Below are 17,345 nucleotides of genomic sequence, written 5' to 3' on the forward strand. Positions count from 1 at the left end.
TTTTCCCTACAATACGAGAAAAATGATTTCAGTTAGTGCAGCTTGTGATTAGATGAAAGCCCCTATTCTGATCTACTGGGGTAAAAACACGATACACATGCGAAAAGTTGAGCATAAACTGTAAATATACTTCAAGCTGGTGTTTGCATTGTTTTGTGGTATGCCTAGCTGTTATTTGATTGGTAATACACAGAGCTCTGTACTGTAAGCATAAATTACAAAGCACCTGCAGAAAACAGATTCTCGGGCAGAGAAAGTGTAAAATATGATGCCCGTTGACTGTCTTGTTTGAGCTGCACATCGTTCCCCTGCACTCACAAACTTTCCCAGTCATACTGGGGTTAATAATTAATACTAGTGGTACCACATTAATAGATAATGTCATCTTAATAGCAACTATTATTATTAAGGTTTGCACATTGCAGCTCATGTGCTGCTGTTTTTCAACTGGAAAACATCTGGACTTCAGAGATGTCTTGCAATGTATGCACGCCTGCAATACAGCGAGGAGGGCTGCTGTGCATTGGAATGGGAGAAGAATTCTTTAAAAGCTTCAGAGGTGAAAAGCTTCTTTGACGTGACTGTTACGGTGTTAATTTGCAGTGCAGGAAGTTTTTTCAAAACAGCCAGTAATAGGCACATGTCAGAAGAAATGACCAGTCTGTGTGGGGACTGCTATTAGTAATTCTGTTGCTGTCCCTCACCCCCCCTCCAAATACATCCTCCTCCCGCCAGCACTCTAGGGAAGGCAGGAGCCACACACCCACAGGAACAGCAGGTTCCCAAGTGAACGTCAGGGACTGTCCGTATTTTCTTCAGTAATTACATGGATCTGAAGAGCCTGAAAGAGGTTTGATTCCCTGCAACCCACCCCTGTTGATGACGGGACCTCCAGAAACACAACTGACGGACGGTGCCATGTGTGCCTGCAAGCAAGAGGAGCCTGACAAGAGGAGGTGCCCATGTGTCATTTTGGGGAACTCGTCCCTGAAGAGCATTCTCCTCCAGCAGCAGCAAAGCCCCTGCACAGACAGCGTCCCTGGTCTCCAGCGCCTCTTTTGCTGTTGTTTCTTCCAGCAAGTTCCTGGGTATCTAGGAAGCCGCTTCTTTTTTAGGAAGCCACAAAACAGAATGAGCAACTGTTGCGTTATCTCATGATCTGGAGAAAGCTCACCTCATAAAGCGCTACCGGCTCCTCCAGTTCCTAACATTGAAACAAAAATAAAACTTCACAGCTGCCCTTCAAAGAAATTCAAACCAAAGAAGGGCGGGCTGAAATGGTGTGACAAGAGTATTAAGAATTATGTTCACTCACCCACCCTACAGCACACTTGGGACTGTTGCAGCGAGCAGGCTTGGAACTCCCTCCAGGTCGCTTGCTCTTCTTCCATTAGCGCTGATAAATACAAAATATTTCCTAAGAGGCTAAGAAAGTATGAACACTTGCCTGAAAGCAAAAGAGCTCATTTTCTTTTCTTTCCTTTTCCTCTTCCTTTTCCTGTTCCCTGCCTAGCTTGAAGAACATCGCGCTGAGCAGAAAAAGCTCAAGTACCTGCAGAAGAGGCAGGCCCAGATCACCAAGGAGAAGGACCAGCTGCAGAGTGAGCACAGCCGAGCCATCCTCGCCCGCAGCAAGCTCGAGAGCCTGTGCCGGGAGCTCCAGAGGCACAACAAAAACCTCAAGGTGAGAGGTGGCCTTATCAAGGTACCCGGCAGTGGGGGGGAAGAAGATGCCGATGCCTTCCCATCTTGCTCTAGTACCAAATCAAAGGAGCGTTTACATCTGCATGTGCAATATGTAATTATATATATGCTCTAGTCTTGAGGCCAGTACACCAAGACCCTTTATTCCTCGTCTGGAAATATCCAAGTGCTTCTGAGCATTGAGTTTGCCCACATTGGCTGTAAGGCCTTCTCACATTAGCAGGGAGCTCAGCGCAGAGAAAACCAGTGGTGCTAACAGACCAGCTCTGCCAAATTTGCTGTGGCAGGTCGGCCTCTGCCCCCCAGCCAGGCCAGTCACCCGGCACCAGGCTGGGCTGTGAGAAGCGTCCCTGTCACTCCAGCTGTCAGCCTGGCGCCAGCCATGGCTGAAGCTGGAGAGAGGGTGGCGCAGGCACACGTCCCCCTCCTGGGAATGGCAAGCAGGGGCTGAGCAGTGGAGCAGGCAGCTGGGGAAGGGCGTTTTTTTAAGCTATAGCAGCTAGGTCTTCCAGAACATGTCTTCCCAGGTCCCTGAGACTGCAGATGCGGATGTATGTGCGTGGCCAGAATAATAGGAACACCAGCTTTGCTCCAGGAGACTCACAGAAGGCTGGCGGGTGTTTTGATGTAATTTGAGCCCTTGGGCATTTTCAAGTGATCTGTGAGGGTTAGGCAATCAGGACATTTGCCTCAAGACTTCGAGCCTCGAGACAGGAAGAATGCCAACACTGTTTGTGGAAGTCGTTTGGATTACGGGCATCAGTTCTAAAAGGAAATATTCAGGATTGTCAAAAGGCTGGGATCCATATGCCATGTCTGCCTATTGCTTGGTGCATCACACCATTTAAATGTGAAATTCATAATATTATTATGCTTCTTGAAAAAATTTAGGTTCAAGAAGTACATTTCTGTTGTGATCTTCCTTTTTCTCCAAGTGATGGTGGTGGTATTATTATACAAAAAGCTTCTGCTTTGATCTATTCAAGATCCTTCTTTATGGGGATATAGTTATGTATAGAATTACACATATGAATTTTCAGCAGCAAGATTTCACCTGCTATAACCTCTATAAACTGTAAGAATTTTCAGCAGCAAGATTCACCTGCTATAACCTCTATAAACTGTAACGGATTTTCATTCATTTCCACCAGTTCAGGAGTGGGCCTTCAGGGTCTAGCTCTGACTTTCATTGTACGTTGGTAATAATATAGCTGGGAGGGGGAACGGCCACGTATAAACTCAAACTGTGCACTAGTAGAAGGACAAAAGCAGTTTAACAGGTAGTTAAGAAAACTAGAAGCAAATCTCTGTGTGCTCAGTTATAGTAGTGCAAAACTGGTAGTGTCAATTAAATTTGTGCCTGTCATTTGTACCAAAACTGGTGCATATTGAGCTATACCTCACTGTTGATCCACACTGATTTACCAGACCATCTTTGGGCAAAATCTTTCAACAGAAATACAGCTCATTTTAGAGTGATTTAAGAGTACAGTGTACAGTGCTTTGCATAGACTTAACTGAGATTTCTAAAACAAATAAATCATATCAGTGGAACAAATAAGCGGAAACTGGGGTATAGAGAAAAACTGATTATATTTGGAAAACATATTTGGAACAGGTTTTGTTGAATTTCCCAGCTGTCATATGCTTATTAATGTCAATATCAGAGAGCATGGTTTTTCCTTTCTCTTTGCATATAAATACTTCATTACATGTTTCATCTTTACATTTAGGAAAGTCTCTTTCCAACATCTTTCCACTTATTGGACTGTTTTACTTTGGGACTACATCCCCTAAATAAACCTGTCAATTTCAGACTCAGTTCTGATTTTTATCCTGTACCTAGCCAGGTGAGCCAGGAAAGGTACCTGAGCTGATCTTGTAGGAGGAAGAGGTGTTCAAATCTTGGCCACGTCTCTCTAAGAATTTGGAGACCTTTTAAGAAACCCAGAGTACTAGCTTTCCTCTGGTTCCTGTGCTTTCAGTGTAAAAACAAAAGTTAAATAAAACAGTAAGACAAAATATACTTGCAGAATGAAAGAGGATTAAATTAATAAACAAAGGCATTCAATATCTTTATCCAGTTTTGTCTCTCTCAGAATTTTAACATAATTCTTGGAATATTTGCCTTTAAGCTTTAGCTCCTGGACATCTGTGAATCTCCAGAATCTCATCTTCTGTTTATTTAAATGAGTGCAATTTTCTTTCGCTTATGACTGTACTGAGAGGGCCCAAAACAGGAGAATCCATCAAATGTTATTTTTAAAATCTCCTGCTTAAGTCATTTTTATTTTGATTTTGGCAGGACAGAGAAGCTGATTCATAATTTTTTAGCACTTGGGATTAGCACTTCTGATTGTGTTCCAAAGCATGGAAAATAAAAACTGTAGGAGATTGTGTCATTTCAATAGCAAAGGAGAAACCTGGCCTGTCCAGATCACGAACCTCCTCTGACTTGCCATGTGGTACATTACATGCACATCACGTCATGTAAATGTCGTCTTCACTCATCTGGTGTGTGGAATTCCCATTAACTGGAGATGGGTGCAGCCAAGTGGTGATGAATATGCAATGTGGAGCGGAGCTGAAAATCCACAGTGCGGAGCAGAGAAGAAAAATTTGTGGTTAGTATTGGATAGTGGCCTCAAAATTTTACTTACTTACAGTCCAGCTATTCAGATTATTTCCTTGCAGTTACACTTCACAGCAGAAAACAGATGTTTAATTCTCCCTCCAAGAAAAGCAGAATAAATGTTCGTGAAATAGCAGAGTGCGTTCCCACTGCAATAGAGAGTAGCTCTGCTAAGACCAACAGTGACTCATTTCTCTGCATTGTGTTCGTGTTCTGCCAGTTATCTGACAGTTTGGTGGCTACTTGACGTGAACATCTCAGGTCCCTTGTCCTTCCTGCTATCAGGCATTAAGCAATGACTTTCACACAAATGTCACAACAGTCAACAGCTTTGATTGTGGGCTCAGCTCCAAACTGCAGACCTTGAGGCTCAGACCGTGCTTGCCTGGGAATGAGGAGAATGGGTCGTTGAAAATGAGGAGTCCACGCTCATATTGTCTTGGCTGATATGACTTCAGCAGACCAACAGTCTTCTTGACTTGCCCCAGAGAGGAGGACCAGAGACAAACCTGCCCTGCTATTTGCAAATTATCTCACATTCCAGTGATAAATCCCAAACTGCAAAATATCCTTGTCTTAATTTTACAAGGTTTTATTTAATGCATTATTACATTTTTAGCAGTAAAACACGAGAGTGATAGCAGTATTGCAGTAGGACACACGAATATATCTTTGATAGGGTCGATATGGAGCACAAAGATTAAGAAAGGGCAGAGGAAAGGGAACAATAGTTTATGGCTGGACTTTAGTCTTCCACAACTGGAAATCTAAAAAGAATTTACAATGCTTTATTTTTCTCACTAAAAGCAAACACTTAATTTAAAATTATTAAAAGAATGAGCACAGAGTGAAGCAGCTGACAAGGCCAAGCATGGTTTGTGTGTTACGAGTTCACCATGATCATAGAATCAGAGAATCAGAGAATGGTTTGGGTTGGAAGGGACCTTTAAAGATCATCTAGTTCCAAGCCCCACTGCCATGGGCAGGGACATCTTCCACTAGACCGGGTCACTCAAAGCCCCGTCCAAGCTGGCCTTGAATGTTTCCAGGGGTGGGGCATCCACAGCTTCTCTGGGCAACCTGTTCCAGTGCCTCACCACCCTCATAGTAAAGAATTTCTTCCTTATATCTGATCTAAATCTACCCTCTTTTAGTTTAAAGCCATTCCCCCTTGTCCTATCACTACACACCCTTGATGAAGCTGAGAAGTCACCACCGCAAACACCCTCTGCTCCCTACAACCAAGCAAGCCAGGAGCTCTGGACTCGGCACAGCTACTTCAGCCATAACAGCAGTAACACAAAGCAGAAGTCAGTCTTCAAGCCTCCAACTTGTGAGAAAACTTAAGGATCTTACTTTCCACTATGGGGTCTTGAAATGGGAAGGACTAAGGAACCTATTGGAAAAAAGTGCATTCTGTCAGGTTACGGAGACAGGTATAAGCAAAGAGTTGGGGCTGTAGCTTTGTGATAATAAAACCTGGATGATAGTGATGGTTTGGGGTTTGCCAGACTGTGCCTGTCCAGGCGAGGTGGGTGAAGGGGAGCCAACCCTGCAGCCCCGGAGCAGAGCTGGCAGGGAAGCAGGGCTCTGCTGGTGGCACTGTGGGCATCCAGCCCCCTCCCTGGCTCCAGCGCAGGTGCAGCCTCAGCCGTAGGCTTTTCAGCTCGTGAAGGCTCAGGTTTAATGCAGACACCTCCAAAGACCCGTCGCTATTCCCACGGTATTATCAGTAGCACTTAGAGATTGAAACCTCTTTACCCGAGTATACCTTAGGGACAGGGCACCAGCCTGCCGTCAGCCGGGCACTGGCAGCATCGCGGCCAGCTCCATGGCACGGCAGAGCACTGAGGCACAGAGGGGTTTGTTTCCTTGGCGCAGCGAAGAGGCAACGCCTGCAGGCCTCTGCACAGTGCCGTAGCCACACACTCGCCTTTCTGCTCAGTCAGCTCCTCCCACCCACACCCACCCTTAATCTGTAACGGGGATATCGAGGATTTAACAAATCATTGCCATTTTATGAGGGACTCTGAGGAGCTCTCTGGGACACATCCTAGCCCCCTAGGCAAATATCCTCCTCAAATATCTTTTTCTCTGAAGCAGAAGAGGTCAAGAGAAATACCGTGCCCTGCAACTAAATGCTTCCTGGCTCAGTGTCTTTAACCATGAATCTTTGTATTGTCTCTGTGCTCTGTATAATTATTCTACCTCAGAAGCGAGGATGAGCAGGAAATAAGATCCTCTGAGTAACACATGCACTTTTTTTTTTTTTCATTTGCATGATTGCTATTCTCAGGATGTCTCATTTCACCTTGTAACAGAACGCTGTGGTGTGACTTATGCACAATCCACCGATTTTTTATTTTATATTCAGCTGGATTTACTACTTCAGAGAGCTTTAAATCACAGCAGTGACATGTTATAACACCATTTGGTCCACTGAAACAATAAAGTATTTTTGAGGAAGGATGTTTTGAAGCCACAGAATAGGACTCCAGACATGCAAGTTCAGTTTCTCAGTGTCTTTGACTTCTTGAAGTGAAAGCACCTGGTCACCCTTCTCCCTGCTCAGGGCTGCTCCTATACAATGGAGAACAAAGAGGCACGAGCAGTTTTTTAAACAGTGTATTAGAGGTAAAATGGAGTTCTGACTTGACCAAAACTATCTAGGCATTCAAGTTAAATTTGGCAAAGTTTCGAACAAAAATAAAAGGGATGACATTGTTTGTAAACATCCCCTTTCAAAAGAAAATGAAATGTTTTGTTTTGGGAATGCTAAAGCAGTTGATTTAAAACACCTTCTGAGTAGCATTTTAAACTCTGCTTTGGAACAGCATTTCTGTTTCAAAATTGTCCTAAAAAGAGTTAAACAAAAAGTAACTACAAACACAACACAACTCACTTTCTGGTCATCAAAATGTTTCAGGCTAACTCAAAATCATTCTCACCAATTAAAAAAAAAATAATTAGACAGCTTCTCTTTCATCTTGCTGCAAATTTTTCGTGTGTCCAATTTCCAACACAGGTACTGAACCAGGACCCCCCCAAGACATTTGCCCAGCTCCAACTGTAATTCTTTCTTCCTCTTAAGAGGGAGAGTCCTTCTGGGCTCACGCTTTGGTTTACTCTGTTTGTGAGCACACACACATGTTCTTGTGCAAACTGCAGAGCACAGCAGGGCTTCATGGTGATTCCTGTGCACTACGGTATTATTAGCACTATTGGCTCCAATACTTTCCTCCCGTCGTCCAAGGCGTTGTCATCTCTATCGCTCCCCGGTCAGCAAAAGGACAGACGTCCCCTACCTTGAACAGCAGTTGTCCAAGGTCAGGCTCGTGTTGTGCATGCTAAGTAGAAATTGGGTCATTTGGTATTTGTCTTACTTTAAGAGTAGGGCCTGAATCAATACCTTTTATGTCACATTTATGATATTAATTATACCTCATTAGAGTCAGCTAAGGCTTTATTCAAGTATATTTATAGAAAATATCCATATGCAGTGTTATCAGAGATTTTTATGTAAATGACTATGCTAGTTGAAACCTTATTAGAGTATGCCATTTGCATGCTGTGGAGTGGGTTCTTAACGTGGTTCTGGCATGATTTGTAACTACAGCAGATATGGTCCTAGCCGCTGTACGTCAGGATTACATTCCCCAGAAGGGCAGACTGCCCTGGAAGCAAATGAGTAGGGAATAAAAATAGTCCATATTTTGGGATCCAAAGCAATGAATCCAGATTCTTTCTGCATTGTCTTTTACATAAACAAATCCAAAACAGAATTTCAATAATTGGTAAAAAAAAATAAATCCATCGATCTTTCTCCAGGCAAAATTCTGATTCTCTGCTTTGATCCTGTAAGAAACAGCCCACAAGCTTTCCTTGATTCCACTACCTAATAAATTAGTGCAAATGTTGGTGTCAGTTAAAAAGTTAGGGAAGGAAAATTGAGGAACTGGGAGGGATTCTACAGAAAGTGATGGATTTCTTTTGAAGATGAAAATCCCAAAGACCATAAATTTGATATGAGGATTCCTAGTTAAAAGGAGGTATTTTAAAGGGTGATTTTTTTAATTCAATCAAAAAGAATTTCGATAAAAAAGCTTTTGACTACTTCCACTAAATTCTTCTTCCAAAGCGAAAGCTGTGCTGCAGTACCATGAATCAAGACATGCATGTATGTCCCTTTTTCCAGGCTTGCTTTGATCTGAAACTCTGCTCTACATCCATCTTTATAAATGCAAATTCTTAGCTCCCTAATTTTTTCAAGGCCCCTGTGTAATTTGCTCTGTAAATTTAGAATCATGCCTAATGCTGGAGCAGATGAAAGCAAGAAGATCTCCAAAGAGGAATGCAAACATGTATAATCCTTCAAAGGGAAGCCTTATGCTACTCGGAAACAGTATCTTTCTGGAACCGCTTATTATGCATCTTACTTACATGACTGTGTTCTCTCCCATTTAACAACAGGAGGAAACAATTCAGCGGGCACGGGAGGAAGATGAGAAGAGGAAAGAAATAACTAATCATTTCCAGGGCACACTGAGTGAAATCCAGGCTCAGATCGAGCAGCAAAGCGAGAGGAACATGAAGCTCTGCCAGGAGAACACAGAGCTCGCAGAGAAGCTGAAAAGCATCATTGACCAGTACGAGCTGCGGGAAGAGGTGAGAGCAACGCCCTGGCTGCCCGCTGGCACAGGCAGCAAACCCGGCTTCCCTGGGGGAAAGCAGAAAGCATTGCCAGCCTGTCCTCCCCGCTGGCTATCATTCGGGTGTCTTGTGGAGGTAACGAGGGTAGCCCCCACCACTCTTTGCCATCTGAGTGGGACTACGCATGCAGCGAGCCCACGGGACTCCGCGTGGCAAACTCTGCAGGCAAGGAGTTGTGCGGGCCGGCACCCTGCCTGCAGCACCCACGGCAGCCTTGCCGCTGTGGGGAGAGGGGCCGAGGCGCCCAAGCAGCAAGGTGTGCCAGCTGCCTGCTAAGCTGCCCCCCGGCCCCCTCACAGCTCCTCCAAATCCCTGGGGAGCCCCCCAGCACCTCTTTCCTGCTTCGCCCCTCCAAGTCCCCACCAAGCACCTCCCAGCTCCCATCTTTTTGGACAGCCTGCTCTGCTGGTGATGCCAAATACACTTTTGTTCCCTCCAGACACAGGTTGCTGAGAAGGGCTCTGATGTAAATGCTTTGACCTTTCAGAAGCAGAAAATTAAGAAGACAGATAAAGGAGGCCCTTTGCATTGGAATAGATTCTTCTTTGCAGGCACAATGCTCACCATAAGATCTAGCAGATAATAGACAGATGGGAAATTATTTTTTCTGTAAACATTAGAGTTGGTCAGAAAATTTTGACACAAAAAAAACCTCTACAGTAAAATGCCAAACCACCATTTTTTTTTTATTTTATGACAAACACTAACAAATAGCACAATGGGTCTTTTTATTGTTTCTAAATACGTTTATTGTGAGCCTCAGTGCAACCAGACAACATTATCATACTGAATAAAACATAAGTAATCTGTCCTTACAATCTGGAATGCCCGATTCGATACATGCATTTCCAAGTCTGTTGCATCATGTATGAAGTCTTATGCTGAATGAAGGAAATGTACATTCCTGTCTTGTGGTTTCTATGAGAAGAAAATGTAAAGCAGAGGGATGCGCTCAGAATATTTGCTCCTGTGAATTTTATCTAAATGAAGCAAGAGCGAAGAGGGCTATCAGCAACATTTACCTCCTGAAGGTCACCATGGAGCCAGAGGTTTTACAGGCCAGAGGAGGCCTCTGGTTCATCTGGTCTGGTCTCCTCCACATCCCCACTCATGTACTTTCACCCAGGCTCTCCAAGCCCACATTACGCATGTGAGGCCAGAGCAAAGGGGATGTACAGGGCCTGTATTTACAGAGAGGACAGTACGAGCTGTGCACATGCTCCCAGGTACTGCAGGTGCAGTGTGCCTTTACACTTTTATCCACACAGTGGCTTAGATCCGCTGGTCACTTAACAGCTCCAAAAAAGTGTCCCCCCTGCATATTTATTATTGATGAGCAATTATTTGATCTTCAATTGTATTGGATCATACTGATATAACTTCATACGTAGACCACAGAACTGGCAAAGATGCTAAGGCGCTTTTTTTAAATTTTTTTATTCGCTATAATAAATCAAAATAGAGAATGTAATCAGGCTTCCCTTCCCATGCAACTTCTGGCACAGTTTGTTCTTATCAGCACTGTAGTTTTTTAGTAATTGCAATAGGTTGGGACTCTTCCTGTTTTGCAATGTTTTTGTCTTATGAGCGTTCCAGTAAATAGCTGTACATGCATGAGCATGAAGGTCTGTGTACACAATTAAACCTGCATATTCAGCAGAATTTATTTTCTTACAGCACCTTGATAAAATATTTAAGCACAGAGAACTTCAACAGAAACTGGTGGATGCCAAGTTGGAGCAGTCTCAGGAAATGATGAAGGAAGCCGAGGAGCGACATCAGAAAGAAAAGGAATACGTACCTATCCTTCTAATCTGTCTTTTATCTAACTTTAGGCCAAAACCAGCCCTGCATGCTATTTCACTAATATATTGGTTCTTCAGGTCCGAGCTGGGATACGGTAGCAGAGACATTTTTATTGCTGCTGTCAATGCTCTATGTAAAGGAACAGCCCCTGAAAGGCTGCTTTCATTAGCATTTACAGTTTTTGAAGCAAACTGCAGAGCGGTAGGTTAGAGCACAGACGGCTCTAGCTAACTCACCGTTACTACACAGTTGATTTGTCGTGACGTTGGGTCGGGTGATGCCATTAGTTTTCAAACGGCTCTGATATTTGATACTCCACCTCTCCACATAATAAATGAGCACATTTAAACAATCAGAGAGGAGAACAAGAACATGGCATTAAAGTGAGATGGCTGAAGGCCGCTATTCCCCCAGGCTCAGAGCCTCCCCAGACGTCCCCCTGTGGGTCTGGTGTTGCCAGCGGAGGAGGCCTCAGGAGCTGCTTGCTGTGATGGACCCTCCCCTTCCCTTCTGGAGAGATTCCCCTCCCCACATTGGTCTGCCGGTGCCTCTTTCAGGCAGGAAGGGTCTGGGTCTGTTTAGCAGCCTCCTCTGCTGTTCCTCCCTGCCTGGCCGGGGGACACCTCTAGCAGGGGGACAGGGAAGAGCAGCTCCGGGCGGGATGTCCCCCTCAGGCACAGCTGGGACAGGAGGAGGGCACTCCTCCGTGGTCTCACGCATTTTGCAATTCAGTCAGACCAAAATTAATTTTCTCGGGCTGCCTGGTATTTTCACAGCAATCCTCACATCTACAAAGGATCGGAGTTCAACGCTGACACCTCGTCCCTCTTCTCAGTGGTGGCAGCAGCTGAGACTGCTCAGGCGGAGCGACATGCTCTCATCGGCTGGAAGAAAGCTTTAGTTTTCACCAGTCCTCCAGCTAACTCAGGAGCAGCACGAGAGAGCTCTAAAGAGAGGATATTTATCCCCTCCCCGTATCTGGAAACAGATACATTAGCACAAGCATGGCCAAAGTATCAAAAAATATGGATGAAAATGTGGGGCTCTAAGCCCTGTGGGTAGAGCACCAGGGAAACACAGCAAACACCTCTTACCAAAAATTGCCCATAAGAGCATTTATCCTCTTTCTCTGCACTGATCTTGTGGCTGGGACACCCACTCCTGCTCAGCTTTACTCCCAGCTAAAGACTGAAGGGGAAGAGGAGCTGGGGCTTCTCCATGTGCACATCTGCATGTCATTGCATGACAATTTGTGGTCCAGCTGAGTCCTCCCTTTCACTGACAGGCCTATGTAAAGCCAAACCCTCAAATTTCATTCATGACAGTTGATTCTTGGCAGATTAAAACCCCAGGAAACATTTCTAAGAAATCCCTTACTATGACAAAGCAAATTTGGGTTTACTTTACTGCAGTCACTGGGAGTTTTGCTACTGAGTACCAGATTCCAGATAGTGGGGGGGGAAAAAAAAAGATGTGAAAGACAGGGCATTGGCTCTGTGGAAAAGTGATATATATAGCCTTATATCAATAACCTTTCTTGCTGTGCCTCACAGAATATGAGTTTTGGGGCTGCCTGTTGGCTGTGACTGGCCCTGTTTCTAGCCAAACCTTCTTTGTGTATTTTATCCAGAACTGATATCCACAGTTTTGTTATTTTCATTTCTTTTAAAGCAGTGAAAGTCATCACCGTCTACATTTGGAAGTGGGAGATTTTTTTTGTGGCTTTGCTGCATGTATGACTAGCACCTATGAAATAACAGGTTCGAAAACAAGCTACAAAGCCTTTAAGTAGTGGGTGTATAATGAAATGCACCGTATGCAAAGAATATTTTTCACACTGTCCAAGCTAATGCTCAAAACCCCTACCTTTGAGGTATGGCTAACGTCACCTCAGAGCAAGGTAGATTCAGCTGAAGAACTTAAGTGACCAGCCAAAAGCCATGCACTGAGTCAAGGCATGATTAGCATGTCACAGCAGGTAGCCCAGCACCCAGAGAGCTGGCCTACACTTGTCTCCCACCTCAATCATATTGCTGAGCTCTTAGTCCCACGCACCCAGCTATTGTGCTAGAGTCTGTAGGAGTAATGGATATATATGTATGTATGAAATCAAGGTGGTTTTGATGGGAGTCCTCTCCTTTAGCTGTATCTCTCTCCAGCTCAGTAATGTGCAAAGTCAGAGCCTTATTGCATTTCAGCATCCTGTCATTTGAGGGAAATGCTTTCAGAACTATATGCCAATTCTCTCCATACCATTTTTTTACATCCCTGTGCATGACTTTTGCTGCAGGATTTTCAAAATGTCTTTAAATGAATTTTTTAGGTATTTTTTTATCTATTTGATTGCTCCTTGAAGGCTCACTTTGATGTCTTCCTATGCAGTTCTCCCATGTAGGAATCTTTGCCCCTATACAAAATTTCTTTACCTCAGACCAGGAGAGATGTCCCCTCCTGCAGCCTCTGTACATCACAGAGGCAGGTCATCTCATTGCTTGCACAATTCGCTCTACACGTGCAACTAAGAATGTGATTCCTTATATAAGGAACAATGGTTCATACTGTGTGGCTTTCCCAAAGGGTCAACTTTACCTAAGGATGCAATTTTACTATCATCCTATAACTGGTCAACACTACTTGGACTTCCTCCCCATACCATACATTTTTAGCACTTGTAATACAAACTTTGATGTGCAATTAATTGCAGTTTAAAGCCTCTGTGGCTTTCAAGTATATGACTGGAAGGTATTGATCAGATTTCTACATAATTGGAATTTGTAGAGTCTGGCAGCAAAACGGGAAGCTTAATTTTCACTAAGCCAGTCCCTAGATCCATGTCATTAAATGGGAATGTATGTTCTTGGGGACCGGCTCTTTCAGTCCTGAGCATGATGGGACTGTCTGGGCCTCCAGCAGCTATCATAGCTCTAATAATATAGTGTAACATCACCACACTTCACTGAAGTGCTGCTTTGTAAACACCACATGCAATATTTATTCATTTCTTTATACTTCAGCCTCCTTGTTACCACTTCATAGCCTATTAATAAATGTATCAGTTCTCCTGATTCGTTTTCTCCCAGCTTGGTGTTTGCAAATGACCTCAGGCTGCACAAGAGTGCGTGCTAATTTGAGCAAGCCTTTCTGTGGCTTGCTTCCATTACAGAAGAGTTTATTAACTCTTGGATCTTTACTGGCTGCAGAAGCTATGTGGGTCAATAAGAAAGAAGGATTTCATTAACAGGTGAAAGAAGCAACTTTTCTTTGCCTTCTCTGTCCATCTCTTGTGCTGTGGCAGAAGACATGGTGCGGGAGGTGGGACCTTTTCATTATCCCAGGAACACCAGGTACAAAGGTAACCCTAGCTGAGATTTAAGCAATACAGATAAAACCCCAGTTTTTGGAAGTAATGACTGGCCTAGAGACTGGGTATCTCTGAAGGTTTTCAAAGCACTTTTCATTAAATCATTCAAACCAGACACCCTATAATTCCTAACACACACCCCCAACCCCAAACAAGTAGATATCGAAGAAATGTGAAACTTAAAAATCCAGATTTCATCCAAACTTAAAAAACAATTAATTATTTTTGTGTGTATAAAACAAACCCTCTCCCAAGAAAACAAATGCATGAACTGAGGCTCATTTAACCTAGGCCTACTCATACCATCTCTTTTTACTGGCTATGACACAACCTATTTGAAATTTTAGCCAGCAAGATCTAAACTCAAGAATTTTACTTATCTCCATTGAACCAAATATCAAATTAAATTCTCAAAATAAATATTAAGAGGCAAGTATAAAACAAACAGAACATGGTATTTCTTCATACAATGCATACTTGAGCTGTAAAACATTCTTGTCTAGGAAACTGTAGATGGTAAAATTTCAGTGGGTCCAAATCAAAAGGCCAAATTGATGGAAGAAATACTTTTCTAATATATAGGCAACAAGTCTAATTCAGATAGTCTTTGTGCCACAAATAGCTAGAGACAGGGAGGGAATTCATTATGTTGTTCAGTCAGCATTTGCAGTGTACATCCTCAGCTCTTTTACCAGGTGGTATTCAAGTAGTTTACATGTGTTACTTCCAACAAAAGGCTTAGAATAAAAGGTTTTACTAGGGATCAAATAAATACATTTTCTGCATGTGGTTCTAGTCACCTTTCATTTCCAATATGAGAGTAGGATCTATTGACTTACACAGTACTTTTATTTTCAATATATTTTCAGAGCCCAACTGTGCTATTTTAAACAGTACAATTTAATCCAACAGAAGAAAGTCCTGTGGTAAACTAACTTGTTTATATCTCATTTCTCGAGCTATCATTAGCATTCTTTTTCTAAAATACATTTGGCCTAACCAGTAAAACTCTTTATAAAATGTTTGGTAGGCGATAGGCACATTTGTTTAACACTTCAGTAAATGTTTCCTGCTTTCAGATTAAACCAATTGCTAGAATATTACTACACACTTTGGAAGTGCTGACTCAGAACTGCAGCCTGGAAAAATGTCGGTACACCTCATTCCTACAATTCATTTAGCCTTGACCAACCCTCCCATCTGCAGCCTGCATGTCAGAATGTCAGTTTGCTGAATACATTGAAGTAGGGAATCACATCTCCCCAGGAGCAGCCAGGGATGAAACTGCAGTCAAGCTCTTCCTGGGCTGCCCTCTTGATCTAAGTGAGGCATTTATCACCCTGAGCTGGGATTCTCTGCTGATGGCATGTCAGTGCAAATGGAGCCCAAAGATAACAGACACCAGTAAACGTATGACGTTTACTATGCGTTCCCTTTCTGAAAGCGTGCAGATTTTTTGAGGCACGTCTGACTGTGACCATGCTAAGTCCTGATCATTAATGCAAAAGAGAGTTTGCCATTCACTGGAGAGCAGGAATTTGGCCGGAGCTGTGCTGAAATGAAAGTGCCAGGAAGTACCATAACCACTCTCTAGAAGTTGGGTGGAGATATGGTTAAATACCACACTTTTTAGAGCCCACTGTACTGCACACTTCATTCCAAGTAGGTTTTGAACTCCTATTCAAATATGCCTTTGCAAACCAAGTGCCCTGTCCCACGTCTCTGGATAGCACTAAATACTCTGTCTTGCCTAACTCCTCTAACTACATTCATCTGAAAGTTAGATCACTCCTTATCAAGGTAGCAGTGGCAGAAGCATAGGTAGCTGGAGGATGAGGCTTTCCAACTGATAAACTAGGGACCTAACAATTTTCTCTCTGTTGCCCAAAACACAGCTCCTGAACCAAGCTGCAGAGTGGAAGCTCCAGGCCAAAATGTTAAAGGAGCAAGAGACTGTCCTGCAGGCACAGGTGACGTAGGAGAGGTGATTGCATGGTGTGCCTTTGTTTCCCAGTTTTTAACCCATGAGGCACGTTCAGGTAAAGTATCCAAACTACTTTCTATGTATTCCTTCTAGCGTCATTCTACATCCCATAGACTATTGCAAAGGAAACAGGTTATTTTCAAGCCAGCTGTAAGGTAATGCCCATACGGCAAATCATACTGTCACATGTGAGTTGTTTAGTCTGGAGAAGAGAAGGCTCTGGGGAGACCTTATTGTGGCCTTTCCACATTTAAAGGGGGGCTTATAATAAAGATGGAGAGAGACTTTTTACCAGGGCCTGTAGTGATAGGGCAAGGGGTAACGGTTTTAAACTAAAAGAGGGTAGATTTAGATGAGATATAAGGAAGAAATTCTCTATTATGAGGGTGGAGAGACACTGGAACAGGTTGCCCAGAGAAGCTGTGGATGCCCCATCCCTGGAAGTGTTCAAGGCCAGGTTGGATGGGGCTCTGAGCAACCTGGTCTATTGGAAGATGTCCCTGCCCAAGGCAAGAGGGGTTGGACTAAATGACCTTTAAAGGTCCCTTCTGACCCAAACCATTCTATGATGCTATGATTTATGAGTGTTTACAATACGCAACCACACAACAATGTGGGTGCCTTGGCTTGATTATTCACCATAACTAGCCTTCAGGCAGGTTTCTAATCCAGCAAAGCACCGGAGTACATACATATCGTGAAACGTTTACCAAACTGGAGCTGATGTGCTCATGTGCTTTTCTGGACTGGAGTGTGAAGGCAGAGTTTTCATTAACTTCAGCAGGAATTCTGCCTACTAAGGGTTTATACAAAGAGGCCTCTAGGGTTTCAATATTCAGTTAGAATTTGAAACATTCAGTAAAATTAAATTACCTGCCAAAATTACATTACAAGTCAGGCTGGAGTGAAAGGCAGTAAAAACAAGAAACAGGCAGCATATACTACACCTTGAGAGCAATGCAGTAATCAACCTTGAATACAAGTGAGAACACCAGATGACATGCCGGACTTTCACATCAAAAAGAGACAGCATCAGTAGATTTTCCTAGAATTACAGATACAGTCATGCAGATTTATCTTCTTGGACCTGTCTGTGAGAATGGTCCCCCCCAGCAGAGCCTGGGGGGGGGGGGGGGGGGGGTCCTCCC

At 43.5% G+C, this 17,345-nt stretch overlaps 1 protein-coding gene across 1 annotated transcript in view; it reads left to right on the plus strand.

Annotated features, from left to right (window-relative positions):
- Window positions 1-17,345, plus strand: part of TXLNB (taxilin beta) — a 37,592-nt gene that overhangs the window by 10,237 nt on the left and 10,010 nt on the right. The window contains exons 4-7 of the mRNA XM_009281460.1: window positions 1,514-1,684; window positions 8,807-9,001; window positions 10,724-10,843; window positions 16,109-16,183. Coding sequence (XP_009279735.1) covers window positions 1,514-1,684; window positions 8,807-9,001; window positions 10,724-10,843; window positions 16,109-16,183 — 561 coding nt within the window. The remainder of the gene's footprint in view (window positions 1-1,513; window positions 1,685-8,806; window positions 9,002-10,723; window positions 10,844-16,108; window positions 16,184-17,345) is intronic.

This window comes from Aptenodytes forsteri, unplaced genomic scaffold (assembly GCF_000699145.1).
Source record: "Aptenodytes forsteri isolate BGI_AS27 unplaced genomic scaffold, ASM69914v1 Scaffold82, whole genome shotgun sequence".
Taxonomy (NCBI): domain Eukaryota; kingdom Metazoa; phylum Chordata; class Aves; order Sphenisciformes; family Spheniscidae; genus Aptenodytes; species Aptenodytes forsteri.